This window comes from Plodia interpunctella, chromosome 6, assembly GCF_027563975.2.
Source record: "Plodia interpunctella isolate USDA-ARS_2022_Savannah chromosome 6, ilPloInte3.2, whole genome shotgun sequence".
Classification (NCBI taxonomy): Eukaryota; Metazoa; Arthropoda; class Insecta; order Lepidoptera; family Pyralidae; genus Plodia; species Plodia interpunctella.
In genome coordinates this window covers 403,518-421,615 of record NC_071299.1, presented here as the reverse complement: position 1 = coordinate 421,615, position 18,098 = coordinate 403,518, and the positions used below count along the sequence as shown (strand labels likewise).

Here is an 18,098-nt window from a genome sequence, read left to right as displayed (position 1 = left end):
AAAAACGTATTCAGGAAACACTAAAATAGACTAACTTGCCTGCCGGCTTCAATATGTAATAAAATAAAAACGGGTTGCACTCTGTTGCAGTGCCGACAGAAGTGAAACCTTGAATTTTCGATCAGGTTACGTGTCCTGACGCGAGTTTAACATTTTTTATCCATCGCAAAAAGTGTATAACGCCGCTAAAGAAGTTTTCACTTAAAAAAAAAAAAAGAAATGTCCTAACTCCTAGTTCCCGTGATCACCACTCACACACGTGCGAACTGAAATATTAAACCGGGCTCAGAGCTGGGAAGGACGGCGTATTGTTAACGGACACGGGCGTATGCATGTAAATTAGATTGCCGCCTAATGATTATTTAATGGCCCTTCCTTACATATGTCCCTGTATATATTTTAAGAGGTTTTATTGTAATCATCTAGAATTTAAGATGTATCTTAATCTATATACATATTTAGGGATAGAATAGGATAGAATATACAATATATATATAGGGCAATATATATATAGAATGGCACTAGGTAATTTTTATCCCAAAATTCTTACGGGAGCGCAACCATAGTAAAGAAAGAAAATAAGGATTGAAAGTTTACTTATTATAGCGGTAGATAAAAGTCATTTTCACTTTAAAAAAAACGCGTTTCTGCATTCAAGCAAATTCTGCATTTTTGAAATGGCAAAAAGCATGTTTATTCAGACGTCACAAAAACGAAAACAAACCAGTGAAAAATGTTCCCGAAGACTGGCGAAACCTCCTCCCAATTAGGTCGTTATCTCCAGCATTAACTGAATAAAACTCTTCATCATTCCCCCAAGTTCTAGTTCTGATTTATGGCGGCCGAGACGCGACGTCTAATAAAGGAATTTGTGAAAAATGCCCCCAATCATTTTTAGGTGCGGAAACTTTCAGCGCTCTGTTTGGATGAAAATAATGAGAGTTGATAAAAGTGTGATATTTAAATTGAAATCGACATGGTTTTAAGGGTTTTACACTAGCGGTTGATTAGATGTCATTATCTGATATTGAAATATCATACACAATAATATATTTTTGGTACGATTTCGATTCGAAACTGTGGTCTCTCGATCTCTTTTGGATTTGCGATTTCTGCCACGTCAGGACGGAAACGTCATAGCCAAACATTAAAGATTTTATTTCAAGAAATACAAAGTGGTCTGGAGCTCATAAAGCCATGCAAAAATTTCAATGACAAATAAACATAATACTCGTGATAAAAATTAGTGTGTTGATGTCAATGGTCGAAACCCACAAAACACGTGTATCGGCAGAATATTCACAAATGAAAAATATATCGGCCTCAATTTTCGTTAGTCAGCGCTGTGCAATTGGCTTCTTTAATATGGAGCACGCGCGCGGGCAAATTTGGATGTAATTGCTTAACCCTGATTTTTGTTCATGAAGTGATGTGGTACATGTTCTATGATGGTTGCATATTTGGAATAACCTTTTTTTTCATTATTGAACACAAATTACAACTGCAATTATGCGTTTTATAAATAAACGAGTTTTTATACAAAAATGTCATTTTTGACACAAACTTTTATTGTTTTCAGAGAGATGTTATTGCACTTAATGTGTGATAAAAATATGTGTCACTGACTATCACAGACTGAAGCTGTCGATACTTCAAAATATTAAGGTTTATTTTTCAAGCTGACCCCGGACCTCGCATCATCACAGCCGTGAAATCAACCCGCGTATATGTGAGACGGGAAAAGTGATGAAATTTACAACACAAAGCCCATAAAGACGACCTCATATATTAATTAAGACGTTGAATAAATAAAACATACTAAATCAAAAAATTTGCCGCAATAACCGGCCATACAATGTACTGAGAGCCATTCAAAAAGTTAGTAGCGCCACAGGGCCGGTTATAAATTTTCTATTGGCCGCACACAGAATGATTGTAAATAGCCAATAAATAGCTTACTGCGACACTTTTGTACTAACATACTGGTTATTGGCAGTAAATGAAAACACAAGGGAGAAAATTTTGCACGGCTCGATCTGTATTTTCGGAATATGTGAGTATAGGAGATACTCACATCATCCGCATCTTTTTCACCTGTGCTTTAGAAGTCGGCAATAGACGCAGTTTTAATTAAATTTTTGACGTCAGTAACATTATTAGTAAGTTGGATAAAAAAAAAATTGAAATTGAAAGGAATGCGCCCTTTCCCAATTTGATCCCTAAAAATCCTTAGCTCCGTAGCAAAACTAGGTTTGTTTTGGGCATAACAAAAAAAAAAGGCAAATCAAGAAACAAAAAAATATTACCATAAAACGATCGACACAAAAGACGACGTAGACCCGTACATTTCACCCATCCCAGTTAGTTGCAATTCCCTCCACGGGCGGGCCGTAAAGCGTGTCGTACGCCAGGTGGCGCCGCGGGCCGGGATATGTTTACACGCATTATAAATTCTATAATTTTATGCAATAACGAACATGTAGAACGGAGTTTTTTCTGAGATCCTCAAGGGAGTTCAGCAAACATTACAGAGGGTATCATGTGTTTATCCCTTAGCCAAAAGTTGCGAAACTAGAAATTCACATGTATACTTATATTTGAAACCGAATTTGAATAGTGACATATTTATATTTTATCTATAGATAAAAGAAATATATATATAATAGACCTTTTGGATGTGCAATTTCTGAAAACAAAGGACGCCGAAGATCGTGCGGAGTAGAGAATAATGTAGCAATGCGGGACCTGGCTCCAACGATTTACATTTGAGGAAGAAACCGATAAATCATTCAAAAAAGGGAGACAGAATAGATCTACGTTTGTTTTCCTACTCTCGATCGAAAAATTATACATAGAAAATGGTGGTCGTTTTTGAGTTTATCGAGTTTATACGTCTGTATAAACTCGATAGACGCAACAGTTGTACTTATTTTTATAATATGTAAGGAAAAAGATAAATCTACAATGTCCCTATTTTGCAACATAAACATATAACCGCACGATAGCCGGTCAGTAGTGTTTGGTTGTGGTTCAAATATGAATGAGATTAATTTGCGCAACATTGAATTTCCGGCTGCAACTGAATTTGGTAGCCATTAGCATGTTGACTAGGTTTTGGTTTTGATATAAGTTTGGCTGGCCGCCGAAAATCAAAACACAGCCGATTTTCAAAGAACTGTAAGATTTGTTTTTCACACTGACCCCTGGCCGTGTTGCCGTGCCTAGAATAAGACACGACTATAAGTGGGAAGCACACGCTCGGAGAAAATATGGACTTGTCCATATTCTTTGTGGATGTCATATGATATTTTTTTATTAAAATGTCAGAATATAATAAAAAGTACAGACGTTTGAAACACCTAGTTATTTTATATACAAATAGATGTTGCCCGGGGTTTCGCTCCCGTGGGAATTTTGAGATAAAATATGGCATATGGCAATTTTGGATAATGTAACCTTTCTAATGGAGAAAGAATTTTAGAAATCGGCTCTGTAGTTTTAGAGATTACCCGCCTCAAACATACAAACTCACAAACGCTTACCTCTTTATAATAATAATATAGATGACAACTCATTAAAATTTGACTTTGGTATTAACAAACACTAATGAAAGCATCAAACAAATATGTTAAGAAAATAATATTTTTATAACATCCGACAAGATAGACAAATTTCATTTAAAATATCTTCACATTTATAAAGTATAATAAAATGCTATATAGTCGAGACTTCATATCATTTTTCTCGGAAACTTTACGACTTAAATTTACATCATACAGATTACCTCAGCAAATGTATATTAAGCTTAATCCTCTACTTTCTGTCCGTTTATATTTAAAATCCGACGTCTAGAGCGAGACAGGATTACGTAGAAATGTAGAGACTACATCAAAGTAGAACTACTTCATTTGCATAATTTCGAAAATATATTTTTACTCTTCTTTACGAACCAGCTCGTTCTGGCTGTAGCCGGGTGTAGTATGATGTTAATGCTGCTTTTAATACCAATAGATTAAGCACGTTAGTTCTTTATATTTTTTGATATTATTTATTCCCAGTGCGAGCAAAAGTTTGTATTTGTGATCACAGATGTTTGTCTGCGGTTCTGGGCGTGTTATGTCCGTTTCTGTGTTTGTGTCCATCGGTGCCGAGATAGATATAGGTTCAGTGTTTAGTGTGGGCCGTTGAGTGTTGTCCATTTATTTTATTTTTATATTATTACTCTCGCGGTTTTCGTACGAGGCGACCAAATGAAAAAAAAAACTTGAATCAGAATAATTTATTCCTTAAATATAACTACAAGAATTCTTATCTTATTTAAATGTATCGTGCGTGTGGTTCCGCCATAGAATAGGACCACTCAATATCACCCCATGGATATCGTACGAGGCGACTAAAGGACACAAAGCCTTAATATCTCATTGGCAACAATAGCATACCCAAAGAGGGTTAACGTCAGGCGGGCGGCAGGTTGTAAAATCATAGCCTTCCAAATTTTTTTTACGCTATCCTCGGATTTTGGCGCGTCACAGCTCCGAATGTAACCAGAAACATGAGAAGATGAGAGAAAGATTCATATATGCCTCAAAATTAATCAAACATATATACACATTAATTAGAAATCTTACATACTAATTATATAATAATTCCCATGTAACACATAAATTATGCCAATAATTCGATGATTCTAGGTATTTTAATTAAGTACAGTCGTGATTCAATTTATATTTTACTGATTATCAACGTTAATTACAACTGATCGTCCAAATAGTATTAGATAATAAATTTAACAAAGTTTTCCTAATAAAAGTAAAAATAGCTCCGTCTTAAAAAAACCCTGGACACCTGATAGGCAGAATTAGCATTCTTAAAGAGGGTTAACGTTCATAGACTATCAACTTGACGCAAAATTATAATGAAAAAATTGTGGCCACAGATAACCGCATTCCCACGTAGGGTTGACGTCAAGTAGGCGAGCGGTTACAAAATTACAATCGAATCTTCGAAGTTTTATGGTTAATTTTCAACACTGACCGGGCTTACCGGTGTCACAGCCCCAAATGCAAACCACGTTAGAGAGAGAGGGAAAGGACTTGAATCTTAAGTTCATTCAACTCTGAATTTACGGTGTAAATGACAGTAATTTTTAAAATTACCTGCTTTGTGGTAATACCTACTAAAATAAGTTATTACCGCCGAGAGCTTCCCGAATACCATAAAACCTCATTAAGGTATAATGCAGCAAACCCCAATAAGCTCGCCCAAAGAGCTACCATCTCTTGCAATAAAGTGAATTATGCACACAACTGCAGCGATACGTTCTTGTTCCCAGAGGATGTACCGTGGCGCAGACGGGTTTTATTTCAGGGAAAAATGTAAAGAATTTTTACTGTAGTTCATTTAGGGTGGGTTGCTCTATTTTAAAATACGTGTAAAAACGCAAAGTACGCCATTTTGTCTAAACGTCATCGGCGCGTCGTCGGTTAGAATCAACGTCAAATTTGACGGTGCAACTCAACTTTACTTATAATGGTCTATTTGTCTTCACATAAAGCGTAAATATAAAATATGGTAGGTATATCTTAACATTATCTATAATAATAAAATAATTTTCTTTGCGTTCATTGGAATCTTGACATTTAATTTAGTTAAATTTTATTTATCTGTAGATTTTTAAATAGATGCCAGTGAAATATTTTTTTGTCATAATATGACAAACAAATATTGTATATTTATCTCATTTGGGAAATCAGAAGTCATTTATAAGAAGTTCAGCGCATATTTCAGTTGTTTTAGCAAGAACTTTTGTGCTATATTGTGCTATATTTGTTCCAGCTTATGAAAATAGGCTTCAAGGCGTATATATGTATTGTATTTGTTATAAAATATAGTATCGTTGAGTTAGTATCCCATAACATAAGTCTCGAACTTACTTTGGGGCTAGCTCGATCTGTGTGATTTGTCCTAATATATTTAGTTATTTACATAATTATACTAACAATATTTTGTCCAGCCAGCTGGTTTTCTGAGCAGCGTGACGAAGCTAGCTTACCAGACAGCAGAAATTCACGAGAATATTATATTTCAAATGCCAAGTGATGGATAGGATCGGGTGGTTTATTTGTTTGTAAACGTACGTACGTGTAAGACGTATATTTTTTTGTAAATGCAGAAGCAGTATCAGAACCTTCAGAAAAAATGAAGAAAACTGATGAACCTCGATTGCATGAGAATACAAGATGGCCCCAGGATTAGCGTACAAAATACACCATTAAAATTTTGAAGATTCGGCTAAGATGTTAATACCGGCCGCCTGTCTGACGTCATTGGACTTTGGGAATGCTTTTTTTGCCTATCTCTCCATCGACATCTTGGAAAGATAATAAAGGAGTTTTCATATTTTAAGGCGGAAACCACACGGTACTCTGCACGGACATCTATTCCGTGGTAATAGGGGCAAATTAGCAAAATTTGAGTCGTTTAATCTGCTGTTGACTGTAGGTCAGGTAGCATCATCTTCGAGTAACGAATTTATATCGTAGTTCAGCTCGTTGGCATTTACTTTTCAGTATAGTGAACTCTTGATAGCTGCCAGGTTAATTTGTTAGAGTACGGGCTTTAAGCTCGAGAGCTTGCGAAGCTTCTTCTCAAAGCTCTAGCAACGTCACTTTACTTGAACTTCTCAACAAGATCACGGAGGTATTAGGAAATTACTGATTGGAATTTAATTTAAAATATTAACTTATACCTATTTAGGTAAATTTATGTCAACTGAAGTTAAAACTTTGTTGTACCGGAAAAAAATAAACGAGTACATTATAAAGTCGAAACAAACAATACCATTCAAACACAAAGCTGCTATAACTGAAAATCACGTGACCCAGATAATTTTACACTCTCTTATCGGCTATTCCGCGTTATCAGGCCCACAGACGGAACTATAAACAGAATATTGCCGAAATAATCTTTAGAATTTGAGCCGATACAAATAAAATAACGCGTTGCGATAAAGCCTATAAAAATGATATACACGTTTCTTGTAAACTACCATCTGTATGGTAAGCGCGTTAGGAATGCTTCACGCTACACGGTTTTTTGCCGGGTCGTGAGCGGGAGACGAGCGTGAAATATGACTGTATATTTTTCGGTCGTATCTGTTCCTTTTTGAGTAGCCACAATGTAACTTAAAACACTTTTGCATCAAAAACAAGATACAAGATATAATTGTCAACAAGACAATTAGAAAAAAGTGCTATTAGCGGGATAATTACTTGTGCAGTCTTTTTTAGGTTACTTTGAGAAAATAAGATATGAATATAAATAGTGGTTCTAAGAATAATGAGAATCAAATAACATATTAATAATTTGATTTATTAATATATAAATATAAATATATTAGGACAAATCACACAGATTGAGCTAGCCCCAAAGTAAGTTCGAGACTTGTGTTATGGGATACTAATTCAACGATACTATATTTTATAACAAATACATATATAGATAAACATCCAAGACCTGGGCCAATCAGAAAAAGATCATTTTCCATCAAGACCCGACCGGGGATCGAACCCGGGACCTCTCGGTTCAGAGGCAAGCACTTTACCACTGCGCCACCGAGGTCGTCTATGTGTATATACAATATATGTAATATACAGTGTGTAATTATTTTAGCGTTTTTTATTTGTTTTGTTACAATTATCAACCGAATGTAATAAAATTGTATTATTATCATACATTGCCTGCGGGGTGGTAACCTAGTAATTGCTGGACTAAAATATAGAATAGATAATTTCTATCTCACTGATAGCTAGCTAAGTGAAAATTCATTACAAATTCATACATATGTATATTTATTGCATGTCATGTCCGCTCCTACTTGCGAAACAGAACTAAAATGGTTCGTTGTTGTTGGACACATCAAGGAGGAATGAGATCACAAACAAATGTACATATTTTATTTGACATTTATCCGTAATTTCAAAAGTAAACATAAATTTGAAATTAAAACCTATAAAATTAATATTTCCGAGCCGTTCAGTGAAATAAATGCCTAACACTGTTATTGAAAAGTTATGGCGTTTGGTCAGGTGGGTTTATGGTGATGCTTCGATAACATCTTTATAAGGGTGGCAGTTACATTTCCAGGACGGACCGCCCTTTGTTGATTTTCTATTACGCAAAGATCACAATCTTGAATATTTGAAAAACACAAAAGAGTAAAAATTTGTTAAAAGATTTCTGATATCGGGAAAATTCCCTGTGAACACTGTTATTGTATGATGTTTTTTTTTTAATTATAGTGAAGTGATTTTCATGTCCTCTTAGGGAGTGAAATGGAAAACAAAATTCATACCTGTATTGTTACTATTTACATTTAATTAATAAAATATACAAATTTTAATCAAAACTCGTGAAAATTTAACAATGAGAAAAAAGGACAATCTTATTTTTAAAAGCGCCAAGAATTTTAGAATTTGACGTCATTTTATATTACTATCCCGGACTAAGAGCAAAAAAGCACCTATATGGTAAAACTTGTAATAATATTGGAATCACAGACACAGTCATGTCAAATTATTTCAATGCTGTGTGCATCCTAGAATGGTGATAAGTGTAAAAATGGGAGACCTGCGCGGATCTCGGTTGATTTCCCTATGGAAATACGGTAATGTACGCCGCCGGTTAAGTGGCTTGAGGACTTGGGAATTTAGGCTTATTTTCAGAGCCTAGACTCACTTTGACAATATAATTTCTTATTTACAGTTATTGTGGTAGTATGAAAAATATGGTAGCTTTATTACCTTCCAGTATATATAGGTATGGGAAACGTTTGTTCGGCTGGAATCTTGCAACGCCGTTTTGGAGCACATGTCGTCAAGCGATTGATCTGAAATTTTAAGTATATATCACTTATTGGTTTCAAAAGTAACTAAACTTTTTCAAGTTATCCTGATATGCAGTAAACAATTAAACAAAGCAGTGATATACTGTATCTACATCCATGGACTAGACAAAAAATGAAATAAAACCAAATCGAGCCATCCCACGCCAAAAGATTTTATAATCCACATTTCAATTTTATTCAGAGTTTCAAAGTCGGGGAAACAGGGTGCAAACGTCGCATAGCAATGTTCTTGTGCCTTGCCAAGCGAAAATAACTCTTAATTACCACATTTTAAGGGCACTAGTATTTTTTTTTTGCATTCGCTCTTGACGGCAACGCGAGTGGGAGCGCTTGAGTTTGGGTTGTGGTACAAGTTTTAAGATTAGCGTGGTTTGGTGTTTCTTTTTTAAAACAATGATTTTAGTGACAACAATTCAATTCTTTATAGTATTATATATAAGTAGAAAGACAGTATAATAAAATAAAATTACACAGTGTCATATTTGACGCAAAAGGTTGACAGAGCCAAAGCCGGGCTACGATTAGCTAATTGAAGATAAAAATATTGTGACTGGTTGCTAGACCAAGGCTAATGAACTAAAGTTCAGTTTGAAGCCTTTGATTCACTTTTACAATATACGCGGTAACAGAAGCAACTAAAAGGATGGTCCATAGTCCACGATTTTCTTTCGTTTCCAAGCTAGTACGCAATTGAACCCAAGGAATATAGACCAGTGTAAATCGTAATTAATTATTGTTTTTAATCGCTATTACTTGTGACATGGCCCAGAATCGAGAATAGAAAGAGTAAGGTTTCTATGAGACGCCGCGGCGGGAATTTTCAGCTTGCATTTACGTTAGTTTACTTTTCAAGTGTTAGGTAATTTTTCATTTTCTCCCTTTTATTTGTCGGAATTTGTACTTTGAAGTGTTGTGCAGAAGCGTAAACGTTTTAGCTCACAATGTTTCAAATATTGCATCTGTCAAGTTCCAGGAAAATTGTAATTAAATTTAGTTTCACTATTCAATGTTGTATAAAATTATTCAGTAGTTTCAAATATTGTATCCTGTCTACATTTATCAGTATGCTGGTGAATTATGGACTGAACACTGTCTAATTTAGTTAATAAATAATAAAGATCTAGTTGTATCGATAGTCTATCGATAGTGGACTATCGAGCGGCTACACTAGTTTTTATTGTCGATGGAAAATTAATGTTTGTTTACATTAAATAAAAAGTAAATTAAACATAAAAAAATCTTAAGTAGCATCCTCTCACCTGCTAGAAAAGGGGAAATTAACAGCTCTTTTCAAAAAGCGCCTATATACGCCTGATTGTGTTTTAATATTGATTTTAATCGCGTCAAATTTTCATAAATTCATTTTTAAATTTCACAAAAAATTGAGCACGTAGTCGAAATAAGATAATTTATTCAAAAATTTGACTTACAAAGGCACTTTTCCGCTTCAGTTTTCAAATTATAAACCGATTATCTACAAGTTGTATAGAACATGGCATTTCAAAACGACCACACATAGGTAACAAAAATGTAAGAAAACAACCCAGTACAACACAAACATTTATCAGTCCGACCACAACAATTTATAACACCGACACTTGAAATGCTACATCTAAATGACCTCACACGTCCAAAATAAACTAAAATTTAAACACACACATCGTCAGTTTACATTTTTAACAATTTCCACGCAGCCATAGTGAACATCGCATTCAAATATGGCCGCCGACACTTCAACACGTGCCGCTGTTTTAAAAACGAAACTAGTTCCGTTTCGGCACACACGAGTGGCAATATTCTTGCAATTAAAACGGAATTGTAATTTTGCAAGGCAGGCATGATGCCAAATAACTGACGTGCGTTGATTTCGGCTTGTGAAAAAGTAAAAACGTACTTTTTGTTTGAATAGCGCATGTATAGCAATTCCCTAATAATTTAACGAGAAAATAAGTTAGATTATTAGCTTTTCACGCTCTATCTACTCAACTAATCTTTAAATTTTGCATATATGTTGTTACGAAGATGCACATTATATAGTACCTTTCATTTAAAAAAAAATACTATTCACGTGGAATGTTCACGCGTGCAAAGCTGCCGGTAAAAGCTAGTTGACATCCTTTGACACTACGGACATTTAAATTTTTGTAATTTTCTGCAAATTATGTTTTTCACTAAGTATTTTATCGCTATTACTTCCTACTTTTTAACCGATTTTATAAATAGGAGGTTCTCAATTTGTTGCGATCTTTTATCTATTTTTTTACAACTTACAATACGTCTATATTTTGCCCGGTAACGACATAATCAAACACCAATGGCATTATAAAAACAAAATGGAAGACGTCGGTTACGAGTTACGACACCAAAAAATCTATCTAAAAGTTTGTTAACTTAATTCCAGAACACAAATGAGACCAACGAGTTCTATACGTTTAATAAATGGAGGTAGAAAGTGGACGATCAATCAACGTCGTGATAAAATGACGACGTGTCACTACCATACATTTATTATCATTTATTATATTGTCTCTCGCTTCTCGAGTGTGAGATCTTAAGCTTCCAGTAATTTATTGTTTTTAAAGCCTTCAGTAAGTGTCGTACTTGCGTGAGGTCGAAACGCTCATTTGAATGTTGAATCACAACTTTCTGAAACTCTTTGAGGGAATGAAATGCGTTCGGAATACTCGACGTCCTAGAATAACCGATGCGAGGGAATGCTGCACGGCGCTATGTGACGTCGAGTATTAAACTCATCGAGTAGTATACTCACACTATCAGAATAATCTGAAAATATAGCTTATAATTTGTAAATATACATATCATTTTATATTTTCATGCTTCTATTGCTAACATATGATCCCGGGTGGTTAGTTGACAGGGTACAGAAATATTTGTCTTAATAACCACGGCGTATAGATGGAATATAACTTGGAATACCATATAAATGCCTGGTTCTAGTAGAAGGGGCAAACCCCGGAATAGCTGGCTTGATGTCATTAGTGCTAATATTTGCCAATGGTCTCAAAACTAAGGATACCGAAAACCGTGCAAAGCGGGAGTGATAAAAAAGGAAGCGGTTCCAGGGCTCCGATAGTCTACGTAGAGGGAAAATATCGAGAAAATGCTCAGATGATAGAGAGAGACAGAGATTAACATCATTTTGAGGTATTTTTAATCATAAAATATTTCACAAACAGTGGAAGAAACTTTAGGACGTAGGCTTTCAATTGTTGTTTATTTATTATACACAAAATTAATATTTTGTATTATTTCGTTATAATTATCTCTTAACAAATTATTTTCTAATAATCGCGATAAGTGTGTGACGACATCATAAATCTGAGAGATATTACAAAACGGTGGTTCGGTACTTTATCTTGGCGAGATGACGTTGACGGATGGGCGCGGACAGTCTTTGCTTGCGGCCATTTGTTTACCAACTTCAACTTAGGTGTCAATTCCCGAAATCTAAGTCATTTTAAGTATCGTGTTCTCATTGGCTGCGAGACATTGCTATTAAATATTAATTGCTATTAAATACATTCAAAGCTGTGACACCACGAAGCCGTAAAAAATTAACCATACGATTTTTAAGATTTGTCTATGCTTTTATAACCGGCTGCCTGTCTGACGTCAACCCTCATTGTTCCCTATCACGTTTGCTACATATAGACACATACAAGTTTGAAAAATTTGCGCAGGTAGAAAGAGTTAATACTTTTAAAAAACTGCTTATTTTTTTGTAACTTAGCCCGCTGCTTTACCCGCAGCTGCTAAATTAGAAATAGGTTAAATAGGAAAATTAAATCCGTGAAAACGTAACAAACTTTCATTTAAGATTATTATTAGTAAGAATTGAGAACTGAATATTTTTTATATTTGTCTTGATTTATATTTCCATTTCATTACAAAAATAATGTTTAGGTCAAACAAAAACTGGGTCAGTAACCAAAAAGCATAATATTATGGATGTTAAATCTTTCTAATGACACTTAGCAAGTAAATGTGCTATGGAAACTTTCTATCAGCCATTAAAAATGCGAGAGAGGTACCTCAGTAAGGACCGAATGCAGCCCTCAAAAATGATACGAGGTTATTAAGTATATTAACGAGGATAATTTAAGTAAATTATTGACGTCAATAAGTGATGTATATAATTCTAAGTCGAAAAAAGACCTTTTTCAAGTGAAGAAGCGCAATAAATTAAATCGCAACAGATTTCTTTTGTCATTATAATATTGTGTCGGCGTTATAAGATTAGTCTTTGAAGAAGAATCCAAGAAGAAATTTCAAGTTTTATTTCTTATTTGGACTCTGCGCACTACAGCCGCGAATGCATCCGTAAATATGCTACGATGAAAAATATTAATAATCTTCTACCAGGCGTTCAGAAAAAGAGAATCATAATTTATTTATTGAAAAAAAAAAACAAGCATCGAACACGAGGTTATATCTGTAAACAATATAGAATACAAATAAATATGTTGTAACGACACATTCACGACCTTTCTTCCTTTATTACCTCATATTAAATTATTAAAACTCTTATTCAAGTAATTTCAATGACGTAATGCTCTCCTTATCACTCATACGTAATATTGATGAGACGACGAATCAGTTGAAGGCCGAAGCCGTATTAACGCGGTTGTGTCAGTTAACGAAACAGCTATGCCGAAGTTTACATAGTATTTATTTGATCAAAATTGAACATGCTTATCTGTAGAGATTAAAACGATAATTGATAAGGTTGTTATAGGTAGTGTAATAGTGTAAATGTGTCAAGATGAAGTATCGTAAAAAACTAGTGTTATTTACACTCTTTGCCATGAACTTGGTCGATCAGCCGGCGCCCGAGGTCATTATAGCGCAAGGGACTTTGATCGGTAAAACAAGCGCCGATGGAACTTTTTTTGAATACATGGGAATACCCTACGCTAGCGCAAATTCAAGTAATCGATTTAAGGTTCGATTTTAATTTTTTTTTAATTTTTATAGTAAGATAAGCGAATAATTTATGAAACGATGTTTCTCTGGCACTTTGTATTTAACAGCACAGTGAAAAGTTTTAAATTTATTTACTTTTTCTTTATAATAATATGGCAAATTAAAAAAAATGATCATTTTTAAAAAAAGGTCATTTAGCTATAGTGTAAAGTCGAATATCGTACCTATATAGGTAATTTCGATAAGTGGTTGACAATGTACAGTCGATACTTGTCTAGACAAAGTGGCTTGCTTTATTTAGTTTTTAATCTACAATGACTTTTAAAATTATAGGGTGATACAATAATTATAGAATTGATTTTTGCCTAAAAAATACATACATATTGATTTACTGATTAATACTGAGAAAATATTAGGCAGTCACAAATTACCTCTACGATAATATAATATATTTTCACACATTAGGTACAACTCATAAAGCTATATAAATCTTAATGTGTATGTTGGTAGAACAGTGACGTCAAACATGACATTCAGAAAATAAATACCTATATTATTTGCACCAAGACATAAATTGAATGAACATGATTATGTATTGGTAATAGTTAAAATAATCTAAAGATACGGATTAAGAGAGTTTTAAAGCAAAAAAAAAATATTCATTGTAAATCAAAATGAATACTGAAACTTATTTTTCAGGCACCATTTTCGGCGCCATCTTGGGATGGAATTTACAAGGCCACAGAAGAATTTTACTCTTGTCCCCAGAAAACGCCAATAGGAGTTGTTGGTACGGAAGACTGTCTGAAAATAAATGTATACGTACCAGCATTTGCCGAGAAACCCCTACCAGTAATGGTTTACATTCATGGAGGGGCCTTCATACTGGGTAGTGGTGGAAAACTTATATATGCGGCAGATTTTCTAGTCAAACATGACGTTATTGTAGTTACATTCCACTACAGACTTGGAGCTTTAGGATTTTTATGTTTAGGAATAGAAGAAGCGCCAGGTAATGCTGGTTTGAAAGATCAAATAGCAGCGCTAAGATGGGTTAAGAAAAATATCGCTGCTTTTGGAGGAGATTCCGATAATATCACTATTTTCGGTGAAAGTGCCGGAGCTACATCAGCAGCTATACTAATAGCCAGCAAAGCCACTAATGGATTATTCAATAGAGCAATTATACAAAGCGGTAGCTCAGTTACTAGTTGGTCAGTAAATAGAAAATCTGTTTGGGTTGCCAGTCTTTTGACAAAAGAACTAGGATATAAGACTGAAGACCCACACGAAATTTATGAAATACTATCGAAGTTGCACTACAAAGATCTCATTAAATTAAGACCAAAGAAACCATTAGAAATGTACTTCGACACACAACTTCTACACCTGCCTTGTGTCGAGAGATCTTTCCCTGGTGTGGAACAAGTATTGGATGATTTGCCATACAATTTGATATCAAGCAATCCAAAGAATATTCCTGTGATATTAGGCTCAAATAGCAACGAAGGACTATTTTTAGTCGCTGTGGAAACAGCTGATACTCTGAAAGAACGTAATACACATTATTTGTTTGCGTCAGATTTGAAATTTGACGATGAAGATGAAGCAGCTATGGTAGCTAAAGAAGTCAAAGAATTCTATTTTGGAGAAGAGTTGATCAGTTTGAAAAGCATTACGAATGTTTCAAAAATATATACGCATTTATATTTTGAGATTCCTGTTATATTGGAGAGCGAACTTTATCTATCTAATAATAATGCTTCTATTTATAACTATTATTTTGATTATGAAGGTGGTAGAAATTTCTTGAAAGACCGTACAGGGTATTCGAAAGAAAAAGGAGCATGTCATGCAGATGAAATGTTTTATTTGTTCGATTCAAAATTTTGGCCTTTTAAAGTACGTAAAAGAGATCAAAAAATAATAGATTTTATGACTAAAATATGGACAAACTTTGCAAAATACGGGTAAGAATCTTTTAGATAACTTAGATTTTTATTGTAAAATAATAATATAATAAGTTTTTATGAAATTGAAAACATACTTTGTTTTTTGAAATAAAAACTAAAAATTTATAATTAAAATATATTGTACCATAAAATGCAGAGATTTCAATAATTCTTGGACTATTTTCAGGGATCCTACGCCTCCGTCTCAATCAGATCTACCTATAAAATGGACACCTAGTAATGGAAATTACCTGAATTTCCTCTACATACAAGATCCGCCGAAAATGGGCTCTATTCCTAATCCAAAAGCATATAATTTATGGAAAAACATCTACACGAAGTATAGAAGAACGAATTTTCAAGACTATTTATAATAACATTTTTACATGCGTTTTTTTATATTTTAGTTAAAAAATTATCTCTTTTATATACAAGGTATCTCTTTTATAACATATTATTCATTTTCATCGAAACGAAAATAAATCTGCAACTTTTTCTACGTTGACATAAAAAATCTATTCTAAATCTAAATAAATCTAAATAAATCTAAATCTATTAGGACAAATCACACCGATTGAGCTAGCCCCAAAGTAAGTTCGAGACTTGTGTTACGGGATACTAACTCAACGATACTATATTTTATAACAAATACATATATAGATAAACATCCAAGACCCGGGCCAATCAGAAAAAGATCATTTTCCATCATGACCCGACCGGGGATCGAACCCGGGACCTCTCGGTTCAGAGGCAAGCACTTTACCACTTCGCCACCGAGGTCGTCTATTCTATGTCTATTTTTGTCGCCAAACACCAGTGCGTTATTCCCATTTGAAGGGTGAGAGGCGGTGTAATTACAAAGTACTTTGCAAATGGTCACGCGCGACACGCCTGGTTCTGCAAGCGTCAGTATGCTGCGATGACTACGACTTACCATTTGTTGAGTTGAAGTTACGATGAACAAGAAAATAAATCTTCAATAATTAGAACAGTGGTGAACAAGATGTCATTAAATGATTCGACAAGAAATGCCAAGAGCGAACCAAAGACAGAAATGCGAAATGCGAAAAAAAAATTGGAGAGACTTTTGCCCAGCAGTAGAACTTAAATAACTAGAAAAAGTCCGATTTTACCCTAATTTATCTAACTCAACTAGCTAAATATAATCTCAAATCCGGGTATCAAGGGATAAATAGTTTACAACAGTTGTGATGTAACTCTGTTAATCAAATTATTACGCGAACAATTCGAAAACAACTAATCCTTCAGGCGATCCATTACAGTCCAACTGAAGATGTTGCGCGTCAAATTATAACAAAACTTATTAAATAAACTATCGCTTTCTGTGATTGCTTGGCCTTTATTAGCCTGAATCGGGTTAGCGATATCTGATTTAGCCAAACGTAGATCTCTCTTGTGATTAGGAAATAATTTTAGAACACTATGTACTAACGGCTCGTCCCGGCTTCGCTTGAGTAAAACCATTATTAATTAGAGACCTAAACACTACTACACTACTTAGGAATCGTATGATTCCTAAGGAGTGTTTAATTGTGGTGAAAACGATACGGAAATCCGCCCGATAGTTCTTGAGTTTATGTCATAGAACCTAAGCGTAGAACAGACAGACAAACACAAGAGGGGAAATTCTTTTTGTAATATGTAAGGATAAGGCAATAAGTAGTAATACTATATTCGATGTTGGAAATAATAAAAAAATATTTTCAGTCGACATTTCTTAATTCTAAGTTATTACTTTATTGCAATAAAAATATATTTGAATCTTCAGTTTATACAATCGGCTGACAGATTCAAGAAGGTATCCCGAACACAAAGAACTATTCATAAAATTTAATATTATTAAAAACACTATCGCTTTTATTCGACTTAGAAACGAAATAATATTGTATCCTTCTGTCCTTTTCTTTACGAAAGGCACACGTGAAAAGAGAGAGGGGAGGCTTTTGTCCAGCAGTGGGACATGTTATAGCTACTAAAAAAAAAATCTAATCCTAATTAATATTATAAATGCTAAAGTAAATTGATTTGTTTGTTTGTTACCTCTCCACGCTCTATCTACTCAATCAATCTTCTTGAAATTTTGCATACATGTAGTTTAAAGTATGGAGAAGGATATACATAGAGTACCTTTCATCCCGGAATAATACGCGAGAAAATATACGCGAGCAAAGCCGCGGGTCAAAGCTAGTAATCTATAAAAGTCAGAGAGATTTACTATATTTCAAATAACAGAGAACTAAGTAAACATACAATATAATATGCAAAATCAATTTCAA

At 34.2% G+C, this 18,098-nt stretch overlaps 1 protein-coding gene across 1 annotated transcript; it reads left to right on the top strand.

The window, feature by feature from the left end:
- The first annotated feature begins 13,536 nt into the window (after positions 1 to 13,536).
- On the top strand, positions 13,537 to 16,324 carry LOC128670931 (esterase FE4). Its single transcript, XM_053746959.1, has 3 exons — positions 13,537 to 13,868; positions 14,549 to 15,819; positions 15,989 to 16,324. The coding sequence occupies exons 1-3, from the start codon at positions 13,689 to 13,691 to the stop codon at positions 16,173 to 16,175; spliced, it is 1,638 nt and encodes a 545-aa protein (XP_053602934.1). The 5' UTR covers positions 13,537 to 13,688; the 3' UTR covers positions 16,176 to 16,324.
- The last annotated feature ends 1,774 nt before the right edge of the window (positions 16,325 to 18,098 follow it).